Source organism: Myxine glutinosa, chromosome 1 (genome assembly GCF_964187855.1).
Source record: "Myxine glutinosa chromosome 1, kmMyxGlut1.1, whole genome shotgun sequence".
NCBI lineage: Eukaryota > Metazoa > Chordata > Myxini > Myxiniformes > Myxinidae > Myxine > Myxine glutinosa.
In genome coordinates this window covers 167,492,590-167,516,072 of record NC_136261.1, presented here as the reverse complement: position 1 = coordinate 167,516,072, position 23,483 = coordinate 167,492,590, and the positions used below count along the sequence as shown (strand labels likewise).

Below are 23,483 nucleotides of genomic sequence, written 5' to 3'. Positions count from 1 at the left end.
GGAGCATGGAATGAAGGTATTGGAAAGGGTGTTGGAGAGGAGGATAAGGAAGAAAGTGAAGATCGACGAAATGCAGTTTGGATTTATGCCAGGAAGAGGAACGACAGACGCGCTTTTCATTGTGAGGCAGTTGCAGGAGAAGTACATGGAGAAGAGGAAGAAGTTGTTTCTTGGGTTTGTTGATCTGGAGAAAGCATTTGATCGGGTTCCACGCAAAGTATTGACATGGGCATTGAGGAAGTTAGGAGTGGAGGAATGGTTGATCAGAGTAGTGATGGCAATGTACAAAAGAGCACGCACAGCTGTAAGGACGAAGGACGGGAACAGTGGTGAGTTTGAGGTGAAGGTGGGAGTGCATCAGGGGTCGGTACTAAGTCCACTACTATTTGTAGCTGTGATGGAGGTGCTGGCTCAGAACGTAAAGGAGGGTTTACCGTGGGAGTTGTTGTATGCAGATGATCTGGTGTTGATTGCGGAAAGTATGAATGGGCTGAAGGAAAAGATGAACACGTGGAAGGAATGTATGGAGACAAAAGGTCTGAAGGTGAATATCGGAAAGACGAAGGTGATGGCAAGTGGTAAAGCATGTGGTGAGGTGGAAAGAACTGGGAAGTGGCCCTGTGCTGTGTGTAGGAAGGGTGTCGGAGTGAACTCCATTCAATGTACAATGTGCGCTGAGTGGGTTCATCAAAAATGTAGTGGTCTGAGAGGGTAATTAACCAGTGTGGCAGCTACATTCAAATGTAAGGTGTGTACAGAGGGAGCTGCAGATGGAGGAAATGTTGAGTTGGATCTTGGAGACGGCGTGAAGCTGGAAGGTGTGAAAACATTTTGCTACATCGGAGACATGCTGAATGGAGAAGGTGGATCAGACTCGGCAACGGTTGCTAGAGTGAGATGTGCACGGAAGAAGTTTCGGGAACTGAGTGGCGTGCTGATGAGGAAGGGAGTGTCGTTGAAGCTGAAGGGAAAGGTGTATGCTACATGTGTGAGAAGTGTTATGATTTATGGGAGCGAGACATGGGTAATGAACGTAGAGCAGCAACGAAGGCTGGAAAGGGTGGAAATGCGAATGATTCGGTGGATGTGCGGAGTATCGTTGAGAGAGAGGAAGACAAATGATGAATTGCGAAAATGATGGGAATAGAGCCTGTGATTGATGCTGTGAAGAGGAACAGGTTGAGATGGGTTGGTCATGTGTTGAGGAAGGATGAAAGTGACTGGTTGAGAAGAGTGATGGAAATGAATGTAGAAGGAAGTAGAGGATGGGGAAGACCGAGAAAGACTTGGCTAAAGATGGTGGAAGAAGAAATGCGGGCAATGGGGTTAACAAGGAGAGATGCAGAAAATAGGGCAAAATGGAGAAGATTGTCATGGGGACCGCAAGGCTAACCCCCGCTTTAGCAGGGAAAATGGCCTTAAAATGCATGTTGTTGTTGTTGTTGTTGTTGTTGGGTGTTGGGATGGAGAATGCTGTTTGGGATGGTGTTGTAGGGCTAATACCACATTGTTTCGCTACAACAACCATTTTGATGGAATGTTATTTTGCATCATAATAAGACTCTTCTGTACAAAGATTGTATTAGTATAACTCACTGGGATTGTGAATGCGTAACCATTCATCGAATATGGCATCGGTGAAAGTGTGCAACAGCACAAAGAGAGGGTCATTGGGCGAGATATGCGTCTGGCTCGCTGTTCCGTTGAAGTAGAGATGTGCCAGATTGTGCAGAGTCCTCACACTGGAATTGTAGCGACCGTTAGGCTCTGCATAACCTACAAGCATACAAAGACATGAAACAAAAATTGATTAGGACTTCAGAATAATAAAAACAAGAACGACACTCTTCGACGTCACACCGTCGACCGTTATGCCTCCGCCACATTATTACATCATTATACATACTTGGACCAAGTTTGATTTAAATCCATTCAGCCATTATCAAGGATCCACATTTTTACCTGACATGACCTCTGACCTCACCAAAATCACCTCACTCCTCACTTTTGATGCCAAAATATAATCAGTTCATCTTTGCATCATAATATATACTTAAACCAAGTTTGGTCAAAATCCCATCACCGGTTCACAAGTTATAACAGTAACAGAATTTTTACTTAACATGACCTCTGACCTTTGACCTCTTGACCCCTAAATCTAATCAACTCATATTTTCATCATCATACATACCTATACCAAGTTTGACTTAGATCCCTTCAGCTTTTCTTAAGTTATCACAGTAACGAAATAATTGTAACTTAACATGACTTCTGATCTTTGACCTCTTGACCCCAAAATCGAATCAGTTTATCTTTGCATCATAATATATAATTATACAGTACCAAATTTGGTAAAATTTCCATGACTGGTTCATAAATTAGCTCGGTAACAGACGTTTTATCTGACTGGACGTCTGACATTTGACCTTTGACCCCAAAATTTAATCAGTTGATCTTTACATCATTATACATACCTGTACCAGGTTTGAATTAGATCCCTTCAGCCGTTCTCAAGTTATACACCTATTACAGACTTTGACCTATGACCTCTTGACCCCAAAATCAAATCAGTTCATCTTTGCATCATGATACATACTTGTACCAACTTTGGTTGGGATCCCATCACTGGTTCACAAGTTATCGTGGTTAAAGGATTTTTTTTACCCAACATGACCTCTGAACTTCGGCCTTTGACCTCGACCCCAAAATCAAATCAGTTCATCTTTACCTCATTATACATACTTGCACCAAGTTTGACTAAGATACCTACAGCTAAGATACCTCAAGTTATAGCGGTAACGAAAACCTATCATGGACGGATGGACGGACTGACGGACAGACAACCCGAAAAGACAAGGCCTCCAGTGACTTTGTCGGCATAAAACACCCAATTCTCTAGAGACGGGAAAGCATCTGTTTACATCGAAAACAATTTTTTTTAATGGATAAAATATATTGCATCTATACCTTCGAGGGCATTTCGGAAGCTGCCATCTGATGTAGAGTAAAATGGCGGTGTGTCAAAACGTTCGGTACTGAGACATTGGCGAACGTCCTCAGGTTCAGGAAGATTCATCAACATCGGCCTGTCCACATTGCCACCAGGGTTCCGGCGAATTGGACCCCCTTCAGTACCTGAAAATCAATTATGGGAGGATTGTGGGAGATGCATGTTAACAATTATTACAATTAGTCAACACAAATAAAATGTGATTGATAATATGCAATTGAAACAGTGGATTCTGAGATTTTTCTCGTTATGACGCGATATGATGATTCTAAATTTTTTAGAATAGAAATCAATCAATATACTGTATTATTAAGTTGATTTATTTTCATCAATCAGTTTCATTTTGCTTGCTCAAAGTTCGAGTTTGATTGCATTTGAAGTTTGTGATCTAAAAAAAAAAAAAAATTTTCAATAAAAGTTAAACACAAATGGTATTTGTCTCCAATGGTACTTGGCTCCCATTTTAAATCCTACAAAAAATTGTGGTTAACTTCACAGTTAGTGACATCTTTTATAATAAAAGTTGAATGAAACTTGGCCCTTTTTAAGAAGTTATTTCTTTAGAAGGTTATACTATATTTTATATATTGGGTATACAATGGTTTAGTGAGTTTCAAGTTTCTATTTGACTATTTAGCTTACAATGTTGGGATCTAATGTCGTGTACTTCATTCATATACTAGCAGACAACCCGGCTCCAATGCACTGTTGTAAGGAAATTAGTTACCATTAGAGTGTGGAATATTTAAGGAGTTTGACAGAAATGTCCTTTGACAGCATAATGGCAGGGACTCGTGGAATTTTTTTTCGGTAGTAGATTGTAGACAGCAACCGCTCAGGGTAGTACTACCGTTCTGACTTAGGAGCATTGAAGTGGTGCCCGAAACCATAGGCGTAGTTTGACTTCTCTATTTGGGGGAACAAGAGCTTAATATTAATAACTAGCCGAAACCTGTGGAGCATCCACGGAAGGGAGGATGTGGTGTATGGATAGAGTGTACCATTATGGATGGCATAGGGGATTTGCTTGTCCGAGTAAAAGTTAGGAAGAAAGATGAGAATGAAGAGTGCATATATGAACAACGATCGCCGACACCGGCACAAATGCATGCTCTGGATTGTCCACTCAGTGGACGGCTTGCTTTCGCCTTCGCCTGTCCAATCAGCGGACGGCTTGCTTCGCCTTCGCCCAGCAGACGCCAATACGATGGCGTCGTAAGATGGCGTCGTATCGGCAGTTAATCGGATGCTTTTGGGCCCCAACGTCAGCTAATTCAGATTTTTAGAGTATGGCTGTACATGATAAACAAAGAGCGCGGTTCGTAGATCATAAATCCATTAGTGCCGTGGGCATCGGGTCACTGGGTGCAGCGTAAAAGGGATAACAAAGTCGAGTCCTTACGCTATTATTATATAGATGGGTACCGTAGCTAGGTCTGACTTCCAAAATTACCGTTTGTTAGTGTATTTACAGCGTACGTGAAATCACAAATACAGTTTACGTTCATTATTGTTACTCACGTTAAAATACGGGATGTTTTTTTCTTAATTGTAAACTAATGAAAAACTAGAACAATGCGACTGTGTCACCAATATGCCTCCGCATAGTCCCACAACAGGTAGATGCCATCGTTCACTGTCCTAAAAATAAACAAGTTTAATTAAAATCCCTTCAGCTGTTTTAAAGTATCACATTTTCACCAGCCATGACAGGTTTAATATCGATCGGTGAAGCAGTTTCAGAGAAGGGATTTTTAAAAAAATTAACATTTTTGGCTGGTACACCACTTCACCATCCCTCTCTGTACCCACCGTACCCAGTCGTACCCAGCTGCTCCTGGACTCTGTGTCCTTTCCTCCTGACAAGGTGGAAAAGTTTCTGTCAACCCTCGACTCTGATTCTGCAACTGGACCTGACGGCATCAGCCCACGGGTCCTAAAATCCTGTTCTTCCACTCTTTCACTCCCGCTCTCTGTTCTCTTCAACCTCTCTTTTGCTCAAGGTCATCTGCCATCTGCTTGGAAATCTGCCAACATCACCGGTTTGCACAAAAAAGGTGCAAAAACAGATCCCAGCAACTACAGACCAATCAGCCTTCTCCCAATTATCAGCAAAGTCATGGAATCCATCATTGCTTCAGATATGAAATCCTTCCTCTTCTCCAATGGCTTGATCTCTGATCATCAATTTGGTTTCAGACCTGGTCACTCTACTCTGGACATGCTGCTTCTGCTTTCTCAACAATGGATGGAGGTCCTCAATGCCAAACAGGAAATTAGAGCTGTCTCCCTTGACATATCACATGCCTTCGATACGGTCTGGCACCCCACTCTGCTCACCAAACTCTCCTCTTTTGGTATCCATGGAAATCTCCACGCATGGCGGGCGGACTTCCTCTCTAGTCGTAGTCAACGTGTGGCCCTGAATGGGTTTCTCTCATCTCCTCTTCCTGTTCAGGCTGGAGTTCCCCAAGGCAGTGTTCTGGGCCCTGTGCTTTTTCTGGTCTTCATCAATGATCTCTCTGACTCTCTTGAAAATCCTCTCTATCTCTTTGCTGATGACTCTACTCTCTGTCGCTCCATTCTTCATCCCTCAGATCGGCAGTCTGCAGCCTCCTCACTCTCTGCAGACCTGGACAAAATCACAGACTGGGCAAACAAGTGGAACATGTCTTTCAATCCTGACAAATCTCACACTCTTATGATGTCTCTCCGAAAAGACCGACTGGACAACCCTCCCATCCACTTTCTGAATAATCCTCTCCAAGAAGTTCTGTCACTCAAGCTTTTGGGTCTCACTATGTGCCATGATCTTTCCTGGGAAAACCACATTTCAAATCTGGCCTCCAAAGCCAGTCGCCGACTGGGCATCCTCCGTCATGCGAAGTCCTTCCTTGGCACACCTGAGCTCCTCACCACATACAAGGCTTTCATCCGCATCTCAATGGAATACTGCTCTCCCCTTTGGGTTGGTGCTCCTGCCTCACACCTAGCTCGTCTTCACGCTGTTGAAACCAAAGCATTCAGAATCATTGGAATCTCCCACGATGAAGCTAACTCCAAGGGCCTCTCACTCAATCACCGCAGGCAGGTTGGTGGTCTTTCCGTCTTCTACCGACTCCTCTCTGGCCTTGCCCCCCCCAGCTCTCTTTGGGCTCTGTCCCGCAAATATTCCTACAGGTCGCACAAGATCTGCCTGCAACCCTCTTATGGTTAAACTGCCAAAATCAAGACTCTCTGCTCACCTTCACTCCTTCATTCCTCTTTTCTCCTGCCTCTGGAACAAACTCCCTCACTCTTCAATCCCACTCCACCCTCCAGGTCTTTAAAACAGCTGTTCACCACCATCTCTTATCTTTCCCCATCCAAAACCTTGATCTTTTCTACCCCCGCTAATTTCACCCCAATTCCACTTTTTTGAAATACCAACCTCTGTCCTGGAAGTCCTTGGTGTCCTTGTGTTTTATACTTCTCCCACCACCCCCCCCCCTTCCCACGCCTCCTCCCCCCAAGCCCTCTCCCTCCCACACACATCTCCCTGCTCTTAAATGTTGTGTGCTCTCAAGTGTTTGTGTGCTTCCCCTTCTCTTGTCTTCCGCTCCCTCTTTTTATATATTTTGTTTGTCTGGTTGATTTGTTTGTGAAGTAAATGTCAGCTCTTTCACGAGCCTCGATTCAGTATACAAAACAGAAAGAAAGAAAAGAAAGTCATCATTATCATGCTTTTGTTCCCCATTGGGAGTACTTGACATTGTTCCAAGTTTCAAATTTGTACATTCAGCAGTTTCTGAGAATTTTTTTTAAAATTATTTGCTTTTAATCCAAGATGGCTGCCAAAACCACGTGACCTATGATGTCACAATTATCATAGAAACATTCTGCATGGGTGTCACTCCTACCCTGAAAGTTTTCGTCTCAATCAAACATATGGTTGCTGTTAAAAACAAGGTTTAGCCCGGACGGACGGACGGACGGACGGACGGATGGACAACCCAAAAATATAATGCCTCCGCCGACAAAGGTGGGGGAATTGCCCCGCCACCCCCCAAACTCCGCCGGTGCACGGAACCATCTTATACTCTCTGTGTCAGGGTTGCTGGTCTTTCTTTCTGTCGCACTCAAACTAAAGCTACCGGGCTAGCTTCAATCTTTCTTTCTCACAAACAAACATCATACACTTTCCATCATACTTTTCTTCTCTTTTGTTTGAGGCCCAACCTCAATGAGAACTATACAGTCCATGATTGGAGCCTTCAACATAAAAATAAAGAAAAATTATGCGTAATGCAAATTGTGACTTCAAGTCCATAACCTCTTTCTTCTTCAAGTCAGTCTTTAACCCCATCCACCCCCCCCCCCCCCCCCAACCTTTGTTTAGCACCAAGTGAGCAACCCAAGTTATTCAAGCCCTCCTCCCAAACCCCAAGTCTTTAACCCCATCCTCCCCAAGCCAGAGGCTTCAATCCCCCACCTGCCATGCACATTCCAACCCTTTAAATCCTCTCCTCACCACAAATCATCAACCCCTCACCCAACTGTGTCCCTTCTCTGCCATACTATCCTTCCCTCCCTACTCCAACTCTGTCCTCCAATCCCGTTTTCTTCTTCAAGTGCTCAACTCCCTCTCCCTCCCCACCCAGGTCAGTGGCTTCCCGTTTCTTCTTCGAGCCTGCAACTGCCCGCCAACAGGTTTGAGGCTCTCCCTCACAACTCAAAGTATGCATCTCACCCCCCAACCCCCCCACACTCCCAACTCCAAGTGCGCATCCCTCTCCCCCTTCCAATAACAAATCCACATAATATTCAATAACTGTAGAGAATACTCGGCATGCTTGGCGTGCCTCACCGCACCTCGTTTTAGAGGGATAGGCATATTTGAACATTTCTGTGTCTTTGGGGTCTTCAGGGTCTTTTGGGTCTTTTCGGTCTTCAGGAGCTTTTGGGTCTTCAGGAGCTTCAGGAGCCTTTGGGTCTTCAGGAGCTTTTGGTTCCTCTGGGTCTTTAAGGGTATTTTGGTTATTCGGGGTAGTTAAGGGTCTTTTGGGTCTTTGGGGTCTTCAGGGTGTTTTGGGTGTTCGGTGTGTTTTTGGTCTTCGGAGTGTTTTGGGTCTTCGGAGATTTGTGTCTTTGGGGGCTTTTGGGGCTTAAGTGTCTTTTGGTTCCTCTGAGTCTTTAAGGATCTTTTGGGTCTTCTGGCTATTTTGGGTCTTTGGAGGTCTTCAGGGTCTTTAAGGGTATTTGTGGTCATCAGGGTGTTTTGGGTCTTCAGGGTCGTTTGGGTCTTTTGGGTTTCTGAGGCCATTTTGGTCTTCAGGGTCTTTTGGATCCTCAGGGCCTTCAAGGGTATTTTAGGTATTTGGGGTATTTTGGGTCTTCAGGGTCTTTGGGGTCTTCAGGGGCTTTTGGGTCTTCATTGTCTTTTGGGTTTTAGGAGTATTTTGGGATATCGGGGTCTTCAGGGTATTGGGGAACTTAAAGGGTCGTCAAAGGTCTGAGGGGTCTCAGCAGTCTAAGCGTAATTAAGAGTTCACGGACTGTTTTGGGTGTTAATTTAATTTCAAGAAGAAGAAGACGTTTTGGTCGCAGATAAACATAACCATATACGTTTGCTCTATTAAAATAAGATACTGGTCACCCGGGGTCACCAATGTAGGAGTTGCGGATGACGAGAAGACGAGGCCATTTCTTAGGTGTTCAAAGCTCCTTTATTCCAACAGAAATTATCACGCGAACGGAACTCATACAGCTTTTACACCGCAAAAACCCTCTTCGGAGGGCGTGGCTCTAACAACCGCGCGCACGTCACGCCCACATCATCAAAAGCCCCACTGACCCGTGCCCGTGGATTATGTCCCAATAAGGTAACCGCTACAATACATCTATCTGTGTGTGTATGTGTGTGTTTGAGAGTGTGTGTGTGTGCGCGCGTGTGTCGGGTGTGTGTGTGTGTGTGTGTGTGTGTGTGTGTGTGTGTGTGTGTGTGTGTGTGTGTGTGTGTGTGTGTGTGTGTGTGTGTCGCTGTGTGTGTGTGTCGCTGTGTGTGTGTGGGTCCGTGTGTGTGTGTGGGTCCGTGTGTGTGTGCAGTGTCCGTGTCAGGACTGAACCTTTTTACCATTTGAGTTTTGGCATCAAAGTTTCACCAAAGCTTTGTAATGGAAATATGGAGAAGACAAAGAATTAATTTTTTCAAGAGGTCAAAGGTCAGCGTCACATAAAATCATCAATTTTCATGCGATTGACCTGAAATTTTACTAATTTGCATATTGCTTCAATTAATTTGTTCACCAATCAAAAGCTAAAAGCAGATTGTTTTTTTAGATCGAAAGCTCAAAGGTCAAGGGTGCATAAAATCATCAATTTTCATTTTGTATTTTTTTAAAACGATTTTAGTTATTTTGAGCATACGGAAGAAGAAGATGATGTCTGAATACAAATGGACGCGGACGGGCTTTGCATTTTCAGATGCTTTCGGGTTTAACAGTTGCACACAGTTAAAAACCACAATGCAATAAGCTCCACAAACTTTTAATCCAATGTGATCTAAAAAATTCCAACTTCAGAAATGACTAACAGTCATTTCTGACAGCAGTCCCAACTACTAAAATGTAAAATGAAATGACTGACACACAGAAATGACTGACAGCAGTCCCAACTACTAAAAAAGTGTTCTTTGCTAAAAAAAAAAACGTTTCATTCAAAAATCGCGTCTCCGTGCAGTTCCCATGGAAGTAAGAATTAAGATAAAAACGATTATTAAGTCAAATATAAAAAAAACTAACCCAAGAATGAGAATCACAGCCTCGCTTAAATAAATGCAAAGATACACTTATTATAAAATTGCAAGATATGGTAAATTTTGTCAGATTTCACTCCAGATTTGGAGATTATTTAGTTTAGAGCATCCAATTTTCATATCAGAATCCAGATTTTGATGATATGCTGCAATTATGTAATGATAATCGTGTTTCCAAGGCAAGGCACGTTTGAGTAGGCCGAAACAAGATGGCGGCTTAAGAATCCAGCGAGGTGCAGTCACGGACGTATATAATAAATATACGTCCGTTTATTATATACATACGTTTATTATATTACTAGTACCCGACTGCAAAGCCGCAATGAGCCGGCGAAGCCAAAGCCTCTTGCCACTATTTTACCCATCACTATGGCATCAGTAGGTTAGGTAGTTGGTAGTAGATAGGTGTAGTAGGTACCGTACCTGGTAAGACTTGGTAAAAGAGAAGAGCAGACAGTCCTCCCCAATACCTACATACAATAAATGTCACAAGAAGCTTAAGGAAGTAACTATACGATGTGCTAGCTTAGGGCCTATTTTAAGAAATTTTAACTGGGCTTAATATACGTTTTCACAGTATGTGTGTAGTCTTCTAACTTCAGTCGCTGTCAGGACTGGTTCTCTCCGGGCACTGCGGCTTCCTCCACCAGAAGTTAGCTTGCAGTAAGATCAGTGCCGACAGATCAGACGATAGCGCCGTTTCAACAGCAATGTGTGACTGTCGTTAATCAAACCGTGTCGATGGCGCTGATTGGCTGACCTAAGCTGATCGCTGATTGGTCAGCTCACAAAATTTCGCAAATTCAGACCTAAAATGACACCATTTGCATTCTGGATTAGATTAAAATTGATAAAATTTACTTCTTGATTAATTCGGTGAATTCCGTCTCAACTTCGGATATTTCCAGCCGTGAAAAACTATCCCCTACGGCCACGAGATTTCTAAAAAATAAATCTTCGTCAATTTTAGAATATTTGACGCCGTTTTCACCCACCGAAACGCGTAATAAGCTTTTTTGAAATATTTTTTCAAATGCTCGAATCTCATTGGTTCCGGTGTTTCGTGACGATTTTCGTTGAAGATAACGAGGTTGGTCTTAAAGTATTTTAATTACAAATTAGAGGTGCATTAGATTGTGAATCAAACAAAGACGGGTGAAACAAACTCCTATTGAACTTTTTCGCAATTTTTTAATGCATACTTCCGCATCCGGAAGATGGCGGCCTCCATTGAGTGATTTGGTTTTTGAAATATTTTTTCAAATGCTCGAATCTCATTGGTTCCGGTGTTTGGTGACGATTTTCGTTGAAGATAACCAGGCCCGTGCGGGCCGAGGTTGGTCTTAAAGTATTTTAATTACAAATTAGAGGTGCATAAGATGGTGAATCAAACAAAGACGGGTGAAACAAACTCCTATTGAACTTTTTTCAATTTGTTATGCATACTTCCGCATCCGCAATATGGCGGCCTCCATTGAGCGATTTGGTGCGTCAAAGCTTCGAAATTCTCAAGCCAAGGGATCCAGCATAATCTGGTTTTTCAACATAATACGTACGCGTTCATTGACAACACCGGCTTCGCCTGCTACTAGTACCGACTGCAAAGCCGCAATGAGCCGGCGAAGCCAAAACCTCTTGCCACTATTTTACCCATCACTATGGCATCAGTAGGTTAGGTAGTTGGTAGTAGGTAGGTGTAGTAGGTACCGTACCTGGTAAGACTTGGTAAAAGAGAAGAGCAGAGAGTCCTCCCCCAATGGCAATACGTGCATACAATAAATGTCACAAGAAGCTTAAGGAAGTAACTATACGATGTGCTAGCTTAGGGCCTATTTTAAGAAATTTTAACTGGGCTTAACATACGTTTTCACAGTACCGTATGTGTGTCGTCTTCTATCTTCAGTCGCTGTCAGGCGCCAGGGCTGGTTCTCTGACTCTCCGGGCACGGCAGCTTCCTCCACCAGAAGACGTTAGCTTGCAGTGATTAATTCGGTGAATTCCGTCTCAACTTCGGATATTTCCGGCCATGAAAAACTATCCGTATTTCTAAACTAAATATGTAAACCGCTTATACCATATTTCTGGCCGTGAAAAACTATCCCATACGGCCGCGAGATTTCTAAAAAATAATTCTTCGTCAATGTTAGAATATTTGACGCCGTTTTCACCCTCCGAAACGCGTAATAATATTTTTTCAAATGCTCGAATCTCATTGGTTCTGGTGTTTGATGACGATTTTCGTTGAAGATAACGAGGTTGGTCTTAACGTATTTTAATGACTAATTAGAGGTTTCATTAGATTGTGAATCAAAGAACGTCGGGTGAAACAAACTCCTATTGAACTTTTTCGCAATTGTTTTATGCAAACTTCCGCATCCGGCCGATGGCGGTCTCCATTGAGTGATTTCATTTTAGAAATATTTTTGCAAATGCTCGACTCTCATTGGGTCCGGTGTTTGGTGACGTGTTTTGTTGAAGATAACCAGGCCCGTGCGGGCCGATGTTGGTCTTAAATTATTTTATTAATACATTGGAGGTGCATAAGATTGTGAATCAAACGACGACGGGTGAAAGAAACTCCTAATGAACGTTTTAAATTTGTTATGCATACTTCCACATCCGCAAGATGGCTGCCTCCACTGCGCTTCGGATTCTCGAGCCAAGGCATAATCAGGTTTTCAACATAATACGTACTCGTTTATTGACAACACCGGCTTCGCCGGCTATTATAAATATACGTCCGTTTATTATATACGTCCGTGGGTGCAGTGGGCTGACCAAGATGGCGGGCCACCATATTGGTAAGCCACCACATCGGGAAAAACAAAAAGGGAGCTCTGTTTACTGTAATGCCATGGCTTGCAAAAGCAACTTCAATAGTGTTCATCAATCGCTAGACATGGTAAATTTTGTCAGATTTCACTCCAGATTTGCAAATCTTTTAGTTTACAGCATCCCATCCTCATATCCAAATCCAGATTTTTATGATATGCTTCAATTACGTAATGATAAATCGATCGTGTTTCCAAGGCAAGGCACGTTTGAGTAGGCCAAAACAAAATGGCGGCTTAAGAACCCAGCGAGGTGCAGTGGGCTGACCAAGATGGCGGGCCGCCATATTGGTACGCCACCACATCAGGTTTTTACTGGAACATGAATAATTATATAATTTGAACATGCTTCCCAATAATTTTTATGGCACAGCCCGTAGGGCAATTCTGTCGAGAACAGTGTTTGTCCATCTGTATGTATGTATGTATGTCCCGTCAAATGTATACCAATCAGAGCTGAGGATCTAGTCACATGACAGGGTGATGTGATTACGTCTGATGTCATTACGGCAGTACAGCGGCTGACTCTCCACACACCGCCATTTTGATGTATATGCCCTCATGCCAAACATATCGTCGAACCTGTCATATATCACAATGGCCGTGCTCTATCTACCTTTACGTTTTTCATTCAGTGTGAAACACGAACAAACCAATGACCATCAAATATCGAAAGCATCGGCGTTACATCTCTTCCAACAAAACAGAATGTACCCAACCCTTGTGGGGTATAATCTAGATTCCAGTAGATCTTCCCCCAGTTCCGTAAGTAAAACTTACATCACGGATGTCTGGATTCCTCCAAATTTATTTGTTTAATGTTATATACAACATTAGCAACTGTTTAAAAAGCTAATTATGTGTGTTTGTGGTTTATAATATTTTACAAGCCCGGCTACGCCGCTGTTAGACTTTCGGTCTTGTTTTCTTATGAGCACCTCGTTAATCATCTTCAAAAAGGGTGTTATAACACACCCAAACACCCAGTTTTCATCCTTGCAATCGGTTGGAGGTCCAGGTGTGTACATGCAAAGTTTGGGGCCACTAGGTTTCTTGGTTTTGGAGTTATGGAGGAGACAGACGGACAGACGGATGGATACTGCCTTTTATTATATCTATCTATCTATCTCTCTCTCTATATATATATATATATATCCTGCTGTATTTTTGTAATACATCTAATATATTTGATTGCTAAAACCTAATGCAAAATAGAACATCAGGTGTTATACTGCATGTGCAATATTGGACTATCCGCATGAATAATGTCTTGATGTACGAGGTATAATCATGATTAAATATCATTGCACCAAGCCTTGTTTTAGCCAAGATTTCACTGGTGTAAAGTTGTTATACAATCTAGCTTGTAGGCTGCGCAGGAGGAATGTAACGTTAACACCAAAGTTGACAGGTTAACAACCCGTGCAGCGAAAAAATACAGTTTTAATTAAACGGAGCAATCCGTGAAACATTTCTACTTTGTAAAGTTTCCCACAGTCTTCCCTGGGTACCCATGGAAGTCCATTTAACGACATGTGTGGAGCTGTACGAAGCAGTTTATAGCGTATTTTGAAAGAAAATTAAATGAAAGCACAAATATAACTCCTTAAAGGAGATTGTACAGCAGAATAAATTGCGAGAAGGGCTCGAGTCATGACATTCACTTTGTATGTGCCTGCTTTAAATAATTCCTGCTTTTAATGATCAAAGTTATTTTAATAGAATTGAACCTTTTCAACATCCCTCGTACGTACTAGTGTGTATAAAATCAGACTGCTCCCATAAATTTTTAACTCTTTCAAACATATTGACCCTTCATTTATTCTGCCAAATTAAGTCTGGTGTTGGCTTGATGGCTAAAGGGCCATCATATATAATGGTGAAAGGGTAGTTAGGGTTAGGGTTAGTATCTATTGACATACGTTGTCTGTAGATACATTATCTATTGGTATACATACATGGTATATGGGCAGCGATACAACTGCTCGAAAACCAAAGTCATCAATATTAGTCGGTGCAACATGGGCCTCGAACACAGGTGTGTTGTTGTAAAGAAGCACACATTTAGTCAACATCCCTTGGTGTATGTCCTTTTATGGCTTGCTTTAGATTTTTGGACAAGGCTGCCATTTACTCTTTTGTAATTGTACTTTTGTAAGGCATATACAGACTTGGCATTTAATATGGAATATTTTTTTTCTGGGGGTGAACTTACTTTTCAAGATGTCTTAGAACCAAAAGTTCATTGGAATTATGTTGAAATTATTCTAGATTTTGTTCATGTGACCTTTACAAGAAACAAAAACCACATTTGACATTTCGAAACAAATAAATTGATCCTTGAAAGTGATGTAAACTGATATCGAACTCAATTCATGGACAGTACTGTGTTAAACTTCTGTACGTTTTCCAGAATTATCTCTTTATTTTGCACATTAGCCAAATTTTTTTTAACAAAAACAAAAGTTAAATTACGACTGGGATTACGGACGGTAAAATTACAGTTCAGTACTTCGTGTAACCCTCACGAGCATTCAGGAGAGCACGTACACGTCGAGGCATGCTGTTCACGAGATTTGCCACGGTTTGGACAGGAATCGCTTGCCATGCAGTGACAATAGCCTGCTGCAATTCACGCACAGAGGTCGGCTGCTGGTCCAAGTGGTCGATTTGACGCGTTAATTCTGCCCACAAGTTCTCTATCGGATTCATATCCAGGGACATGGCAGGCCACTCCATATGCTCTACACCACGGTCAGCAAGAAAGTGTTGGATCATGCGAGCACGATGAGGCCGTGCATTGTCATCTTGGAAGACAAAGTTTCCTCGAAAGGCTGCACGAGCAAATGGAAGCAATGTTTCTTCCAGAATGGCCCTGTACTTGAACTGGTTCAGGTTTCCATTCAGAACAACCAGGTCAGTTTTGCCCCCTGCATGAAAAGCAGCCCAAACGGTCACCCCATCACCTCCAGCTTGGACTCTTGGCACTATACAATCTTTGTTGTAGGCTTCATGCACTTGTCTGCGCACTCGGACGTGGCCATCTTGACGATAGACCAGAAATCTAGACTCGTCACTGAAGATCACGTGATTCCAGTGTCCTGGCTGCCATTGATGGTGCTCTCTGGCCCACTGCAATCGGCGCTGGCGGTGTTGTCTGGTCAGGCGTGGCTTTCTCAGGGGACGCCTGGCACGATAGCCTGCTTGAACCAGTCGTTGGTTGAATCGCCTTCTGGATACAGGCACATTTGTCAGTTGCTGCCACTCAGCCCCAAGCCGATTAGCTGACTTGGTACGGCCATTGCGGACTAACCGGTGCAGCTGGCGATCATCCCTCCTTGTGGTTCTGCGGGGACGTCCTGGCCTCGGTATTGGAGTAGGGACACCTCTCTGAGCATTTCGTTTCAGGATCTTTGACACCTGACCTTGAGTGATGCCATACTGCCGAGCAATAGCACGCTGTTTCATGCCGTAATTTCGTAAAGCCACCACTCCATGACAAACAGCATTGTCGAGTTGATAGACCATCTCCAGCGGAAGCGGCAATAACTTTTGGAGACGTGCAGCAATTGTTTTCCACTAATACAGAACGCAACAACCCTTGTATACCCGACTGTGAAGCCAATCATCAAATGCACCTGTCCGTACATTTTGCCACGCCACCTGTGATATAATCCTGTTGTTGACTTCTTGCTGCAACAGACAATCAGTGACATGGTTCTTTTAACAAATAAATCACCAAAGTGTAAAAGAAACTCACCAGATTGATATACTGAGTTAAGAAAGTAAACCCAAGTCAAGAAAAAAAAAATTCCATATTAAATGCCAAGTCTGTAGTTAATAAACAGAATTCCATCGGCATCCAAGGATTAAGTGCCTGGTTCTGTTTGGCTGGTGGTGATCCTTCATGCTTCTATTGCATGGATTCCAGTTTGGCTTTAACATCCCTATGGTGAAGCCAAGTTCCATCGCAAATTACCATTACAAGCGAATAAGTTGGCTCGATCTGTGTTGAACAGTGTAAACTTGCGACAATGGTGCCAGCCGTTTATATCATAATAAGTGATGAGATTTCAGGGAATCCATCTTTGTGAGACCTTGGACACTCCCAAACATTTGTGGGTGATTGTGAAAGTTCTGCCTGGAGACATTCCAACTTGTATGGATATTCTAATAACCATAACCCAGCAATCTTCCTTGATTGATAACTCAACCTGGGAAACAGTTTGTGGGTCAGTCGCATCCATAGGCGTAGTTTAACTTCTCTATTTGGGGGGTTGGGGGGGGGGGCTTTTCATCAAAGCAAGGGCAAGGTTCTATTAATTAATGGATCGCTACGTCTGACTTCCAAAATTACCGTTTGTTAGCGTGGTTACAGGGTATGTGAAATCACAAATATAGTTTACGTTCATTATTGTTTCTCACGTTTAAATACAGGATGTTTTTATCTTAATTGTAAACTACTGAAAAAAATTAAGGTGAAGGCAATGCTCCCCCGCCCCCCTCTCAAACTCCACCGGTGGTCGCATCTGCCAGGCATCTTGACCTGGGATAATCTTCAAGGGACTCAAATTCACTTATATCGATCGCTGCAACACATTTGGCTCTGTGGAATATGATTTCACCTTCCACCACACATGAGCACCGTTGCATTATTTATTTAAATAAATGTTATATTTTAATTTCAATATTTTAAAATTTTTAAAATGTTTTTTTTTTTTTTACCTGTTACCTCATTACCTCCGGCACCAAAGGTGGATGGAGGTTATGTTTTCACCCCTGTTTGTCTGTTTGTTTGTCTGTCCATTTGTGAACAAGATATCTCAAAAGGTTGTGGACGGATTCAGACGAAATTTGGCAGAGATGTGGCGTATGTGACAAGGACGCCATGATTAGATTTTGGTGAAGATCCGGATTCGGCTACTAGAAATTTTAAGTGATTCTTCACATTGGGAGATCGGGCCAAAAACGATACATAGCAGGATATCTCAAAAAGTTATGGATGGATTTGGACGAAACTTGGTGGAGAGGTTGGGTGTGTGACAAGGAAGAAGCGATTCAATTTTGGTGAAGAATGTTTCGACATTATATAAATTCTGTATTGCCTGGTCTACTCTGAGATCTACTCTGAGTTTGTCCACCACATCTGATTTTCTGGTCTACTCTGAGATACAAAACGTAAACTGTTCACCAGGCAGAGGTATGCTCTCTCCTGAGTGCCGTTCTAGTTTTACCTGTTTTATTGTTACCTTCTTTGCATATGAAGTTGATGAAACCCCAATTTGAATTTTTAAGGTTACATTTTGTGGATGACACTATTCAAATTTACAATGTGGATGGTGGATTACACCTTGAAACAACAAAACAAAGTCATATTTATAAAACCAATGGCCTGTAGCGGCTACCGCTGGGTTTTCACAATCGCCTTGCACCTATCAAGGACGCGGAGCGATCACCATGCCGGGCTCGTCCAGGACGCCCGGGCAGGCTCGCCCTCAACTTGCCAGGCCGCAGCCAGGACGCTGGGCCACGCCCCTCTCGCCTTTCCTGGGCAAACGCTCCGGGATAATATGTATATATATTGCTGCCCGATAAACGGGCTTTTCAGAGTGCCTGAGTGTTTGGTTTGATTAAAGCAACTCGGATGAATTCCAGCTTTTTGTCGCGTCCATTCTTCCGATCGACGTGGGAGCCCCAGCTCCTTCATTGGTGACCTACCGACATGGACACGGCAGTCGCCCTTAAACTGCCTACCTTCTGGGAGGCTCACGCGGCGGTTTGGTTCGCACAGGCGGATTCCCTGTTCGCCCTGCGAGGCATCACGGCCGACGACACCCGCTTCCACCATGTGGTAGCAGCGCTCGGTTCGGCCACCGCGGCCCGCGCCCTGAGCCTCCTCGAGAGCCCGCCAGCCGCTGACAAATACGGCGCGATTAAGAAGCTTCTCCTCGACGCTTTCGCCCTCCCATCGGCGGAACGCGCACGGCGCCTGCTCGACCTGCCCGAGCTCGGCGACACGCGCCCTTCCGAGCGAATGGACTACATGCTTTCACTGCTCGGCGAGCACTCTCCGGCATTCCTGTTCCGGGAGCTGTTCCTCCGTCAGCTGCCTAACCCGGTACGCCTCGCCCTGGCAAGCACGACGATCACAGATCCCCGGGCCCTTGCCAGAGAAGCCGACAAGATCTCCGCCGCAGGACAGCGCATCGCAGCGGCGACATGGGACCCACCGCCGTCCGACGCAACACCCATGGCGCCCGAGCACCCGGCACGGTCGACGACCGAACTGCCGACGCAATTGGCGGCCGCTACACCGAGCCGACCACCTCCAGCACGACGACCGGGGCCTCCACCTGACCAAGCGTGGTGTTACTATCATGCCAGGTTCGGACAGAAGGCCCGGACATGCCGACCCCCGTGCACCTTTGGCAGGCCGGGAAACGGCCGGGCCGGCGTTCATTACCAGCCATGAGCGCTGGCCACACGGGCAACTTACTGTTCATCACGGATAAAGCGTCCGGACGGCACTTCCTGTGCGACACCGGCGCCCAACTGAGCGTCATACCCGCCTCTGACCAGGACAGGCAATCCGCGGTTTGCGGCCCCTCCTTGGTTGCGGCCAACGGATCGACCATCCGCACCTTCGGCCCGCGCAACGTCACCCTCTGCTTCGGCGGCCAACGCTTTGCTTGGACGTTTGTAACCGCAAACGTGCCCATGGCTCTGCTAGGCGCCGACTTCCTCTGCGCACACGGACTGCTGGTGGACGTCCAACGGCGCCGTTTAATCAACGCCGAAACCTTCAGCTCCCTGGTATGCACATTGAGCAGCTCCGCGCCGACCGAGCTGGCATGCGCCGTCCCGGCGGCGAACAAGTTTGCTCGCCTGCTCACGGAGTTCCCGGCCCTCACGCGGCCGACGTTTTCGGCCGTCGCAGTATGGCATGGGATCGAGCACCACATACCAACCACGGGCCCGCCGGTCTACGCCAGGGCCCGCCGCCTCGACCCAGCCAAGCTCGCCGTGGCGAAGGCTGAATTCGAAGCGTTGGAGCACCTCGGCATCGTGCGGCGCTCCGATAGCGCGTGGGCCTCGCCACTGCACATCGTGCCAAAGCCGGGGGGTGGATGGCGCCCGTGTGGCGACTACCGCCGTCTCAATGACGCTACCACCCCCGACAGGTACCCGATCCCGCATATCCAAGACTTCTCCGCCCGTCTGGCGGGACGGGTCATTTTTTCGAAAATTGATCTCATACGGGGATATCACCAGGTACCTGTCAGGGCGGCCGACGTCCCTAAAACGGCAGTCATCACGCCGTTCGGCTTATTCAAATTCTTGCGGATGCCGTTTGGTCTCAAGAACGCGGCTCAGGCGTTCCAGCGCTTGATGGACGGCGTGCTGCGTGACCTGCCGTTCCTTTTCGTTTATCTGGACGACATCCTCGTCGCCAGCACGTCCCGGGCCGAGCACCTCCTCCACCTCCGAACACTGTTCGGGCGCCTCAGCGAGCACGGCCTCATCGTCAACCCGGCCAAATGCCACTTCGGCACGACGGCCGTTGATTTTTTGGGCCACCACATCACCAAGAACGGGGCCGTGCCGCTGCCAACCAAGGTCGAGGCCATCACCACGTTCCCGCGTCCCCGCACCATAAAGGCCCTGCAGGAATTCCTGGGAATGGTGAATTTTTATCACCGCTTCGTGCCCCGCGCTGCTCAACTCATGCGGCCCCTCTACGAAGCCCTCCGGGGCAAGCCGGCCAAGCACGACATCGCCTGGTCCGCAGCAATGGATGCGGCCTTCCAAAGCTCAAAGCGGGCCCTCGCCGACGCAACACTGCTCGCTCACCCGGTGCTCAACGCTCCCATCGCCCTCACCACGGATGCCTCCGACTACGCGGTGGGCGCCGTACATGAGCAATGGGTGAACGGGGTTTGGCAGCCACTCGCTTTTTTCAGCCGGCAGCTCCGGCTGAACGAGCTCAAATACAGCACGTTTGACCGGGAGCTCCTCGGTCTACACCTGGCCGTCCGCCATTTCCGCCACCTCCTGGAGGGCCGACCTTTCACGGCGTTCGTCGACCACAAGCCGTTGGTTTACGCCATGGCCAAGGTCACGGAGCCGTGGTCGGCCCGCCAACAGCGCCACCTCTCTGCCGTGTCGGAGTTTACCACGGACATCCGGCACGTCGCCGGCAAAAACAACGCCGTGGCCGACTGTCTTTCCCGGGCCAGTGCGAACGCGGTCCACCTGGGCGTGGACTTTGCGCTTATGGCGGCGGACCAAACCACCGACACCACGGTGCAAGCCCTCCGGGCGGCGGACACGGGCCTCCGCCTGGCCGACATCCCCTTCGCGGACACTGTCCTGCTCTGCGACGTCTCCCAAGGCCAGCCTCGCCCCATCGTGCCCGTCACCTGGCAACGCCGCATCTTCGCCTCCCTCCACGGCCTTTCCCACACGGGCCGGAAAGCTTCCCAGAAGCTGGTGTCGTCGCGATTCGTCTGGCACGGCCTTCGTCGGGACATCCGCGATTGGACCAGCACCTGCATGGCCTGCCAACGGGCCAAGGTCCACCGACACACCCAGGCCCTGCTGGCACCTTTCACCGTGCCCGAACGACGTTTCGACCACGTCAACGTGGATCTGGTGGGCCCCCTCCCCCCGTCACGGGGGTTCACACACCTGCTCACCATGGTGGACAGGACCACCAGGTGGCCGGAGGCCATTCCCCTCGTCTCCACCACCACCGCCGACGTGGCGCAGGCTTTCATCGCCACCTGGGTCGCCCGCTTCGGCGCACCGGCGGACATCTCGTCAGACCGCGGACCACAGTTCACCTCCGAGCTGTGGGGCGCGGTCGCCCGCAACCTGGGGGTCAAGCTCCACCGTACTACGGCCTACCACCCCCAAGCAAACGGGTTGTGCGAGCGATTCCACCGCTCCATGAAGGCCGCGCTCATGGCCGGCCTTCAAGACGGCGGTTGGTCCGACCGGCTGCCGTGGGTCCTTTTGGGCCTCCGCACGGCCCCCAAGGAGGACCTCCAGGCATCCACCGCCGAGCTTGTCTATGGCCAGGCGCTATGCGTCCCAGGCGAATTCGTGCCCGACGCTACCAGTCCCTGGTCCGCAGCTCACCAGTGCTCGGACCTCCAGGAGGCCGCCCGACGGTTTGCCCCCGTGCCAACATCCCACCACGGTGACCCCCAGTCCTACGTCCCCCCAGCACTTCGCACAGCGGAGTATGTTTTTGTGCGTCACGACGCACATCGGGGGCCACTCCGGCCGCCGTACGACGGGCCCTTCCGGGTGCTGCGACGGGACGACAAGTCGTTCGTCATCGACATCGGCGGCAGGTCGGACCGGATTGCGGTGGACCGCCTCAAGCCGGCGCACGTGGACGTCGACCACCCACCACGGGTGGCCCTTCCGCCGCGGCGAGGCCGCCCCCCGTCCACGGTGCCCCCCACTCGACCGCCCACCACCACACCGGACCCCCTCCCACGACCCGCCAGGGGTCGCTTCGGCCGGGTCATCAGGACCCCCCTCAAATTGACCCTGCCGGTGCAAGTCGATTCTGGGGGGACGTGTGTAGCGGCTACCGCTGGGTTTTCACAATCGCCTTGCACCTATCAAGGACGCGGAGCGATCACCATGCCGGGCTCGTCCAGGACGCCCGGGCTCAACTTGCCAGGCCTCGGTTGGGACGCTGGGCCACGCCCCCTCTCGCCTTTCCTGGGCAAACGCTCCGGGATAATATGTATATATATTGCTGCCCGATAAACGGGCTTTTCAGAGTGCCTGAGTGTTTGGTTTGATTAAAGCAACTCGGATGAATTCCAGCTTTTTGTCGCGTCCATTCTTCCGATCGACGTGGGAGCCCCAGCTCCTTCAGGCCTATAATAAGTCGACATGCAAGTTTATATTGGAAATCTTTTTTGTGGCTGACATGGTGCCAATGAATGTACAGGGTGATTCACATCACATACGACGTACCTTTTTGTTTTTAAATAACTCTGTGTTGCATGAACCGATTTACTTGTAATTTGCAGCACTTATAGACAAATGTTCCCCATTTATTATGTGAAAATTTCAATAAAAAATAATTGATACAAATTTAGTTATTGGTCTCGATATGGCGGCCGTCATTTTTTATGTTGGGAAACAGCCTGACCTCTTGCCATGACATGACATGTCGATTAACATGTCGATTAATTTGCTCTTAAACGTTGATAATATAATTATGGAACCGGTCTTCGAGTCAGCTTTAGACTTTTTAGCAGCATAATGTAAAGAAAAAATCAGCAAGAATGGCAAGTTACAACAGTCAGGAGCGTGCAAAAGCTGCAACCTGGTATGAGACCACAAAAAGCTTAATCGAAGTGAAACGACATCTTCGAATGGAGTTTGGTCGAAGCTGGGTGCTGCCAAGCAATGTCCAAAGTGTACACGACTCGACCAAGAGATTTGCTGGAACTCAAGCACCGCATGACGAATGCCTTCTGGGAGATCACTGATGAAATGCGGCAGAAAACCATGCTCGAATACAAGCAGAGACTGTTCCGAGTGATCGAAAATGACGGCCGCTATATCGAGACCCATAACTAAATTTGTATCAATTATTTTTTATTGAAATTTTCACATAATAAATGGGGAACATTTGTCTATAAGTGCTGCAAATTACAAGTAAATCGGTTCTCGCAACACAGAGTTATTAAAAAACAAAATAGTACGTCGTGTGTGAATCACCCTGTACGTCCGTTCCTAGATCTTTGTGGGTTTCCCGTCCAAGAAACGGAGAACCTCATCGGACATCTCTCTCAGTGAAAGCGTACTCCTCTTACAG

The 23,483-nt window shown here is 46.7% G+C and overlaps 1 protein-coding gene across 3 annotated transcripts in view; it reads right to left on the bottom strand.

Moving 5' to 3' along the window:
* Nucleotides 1-23,483, bottom strand: part of TYRP1 (tyrosinase related protein 1) — a 185,688-nt gene that overhangs the window by 39,568 nt on the left and 122,637 nt on the right. For all 3 annotated transcript variants that reach the window (XM_068121712.2, XM_078779621.1, XM_078779610.1), the window contains 2 exons: nt 2,968-3,135; nt 1,597-1,776 (listed from right to left, as the gene is read on the bottom strand). In XM_068121712.2, the coding sequence (XP_067977813.1) occupies nt 1,597-1,776; nt 2,968-3,135 (348 nt within the window). The remainder of the gene's footprint in view (nt 1-1,596; nt 1,777-2,967; nt 3,136-23,483) is intronic.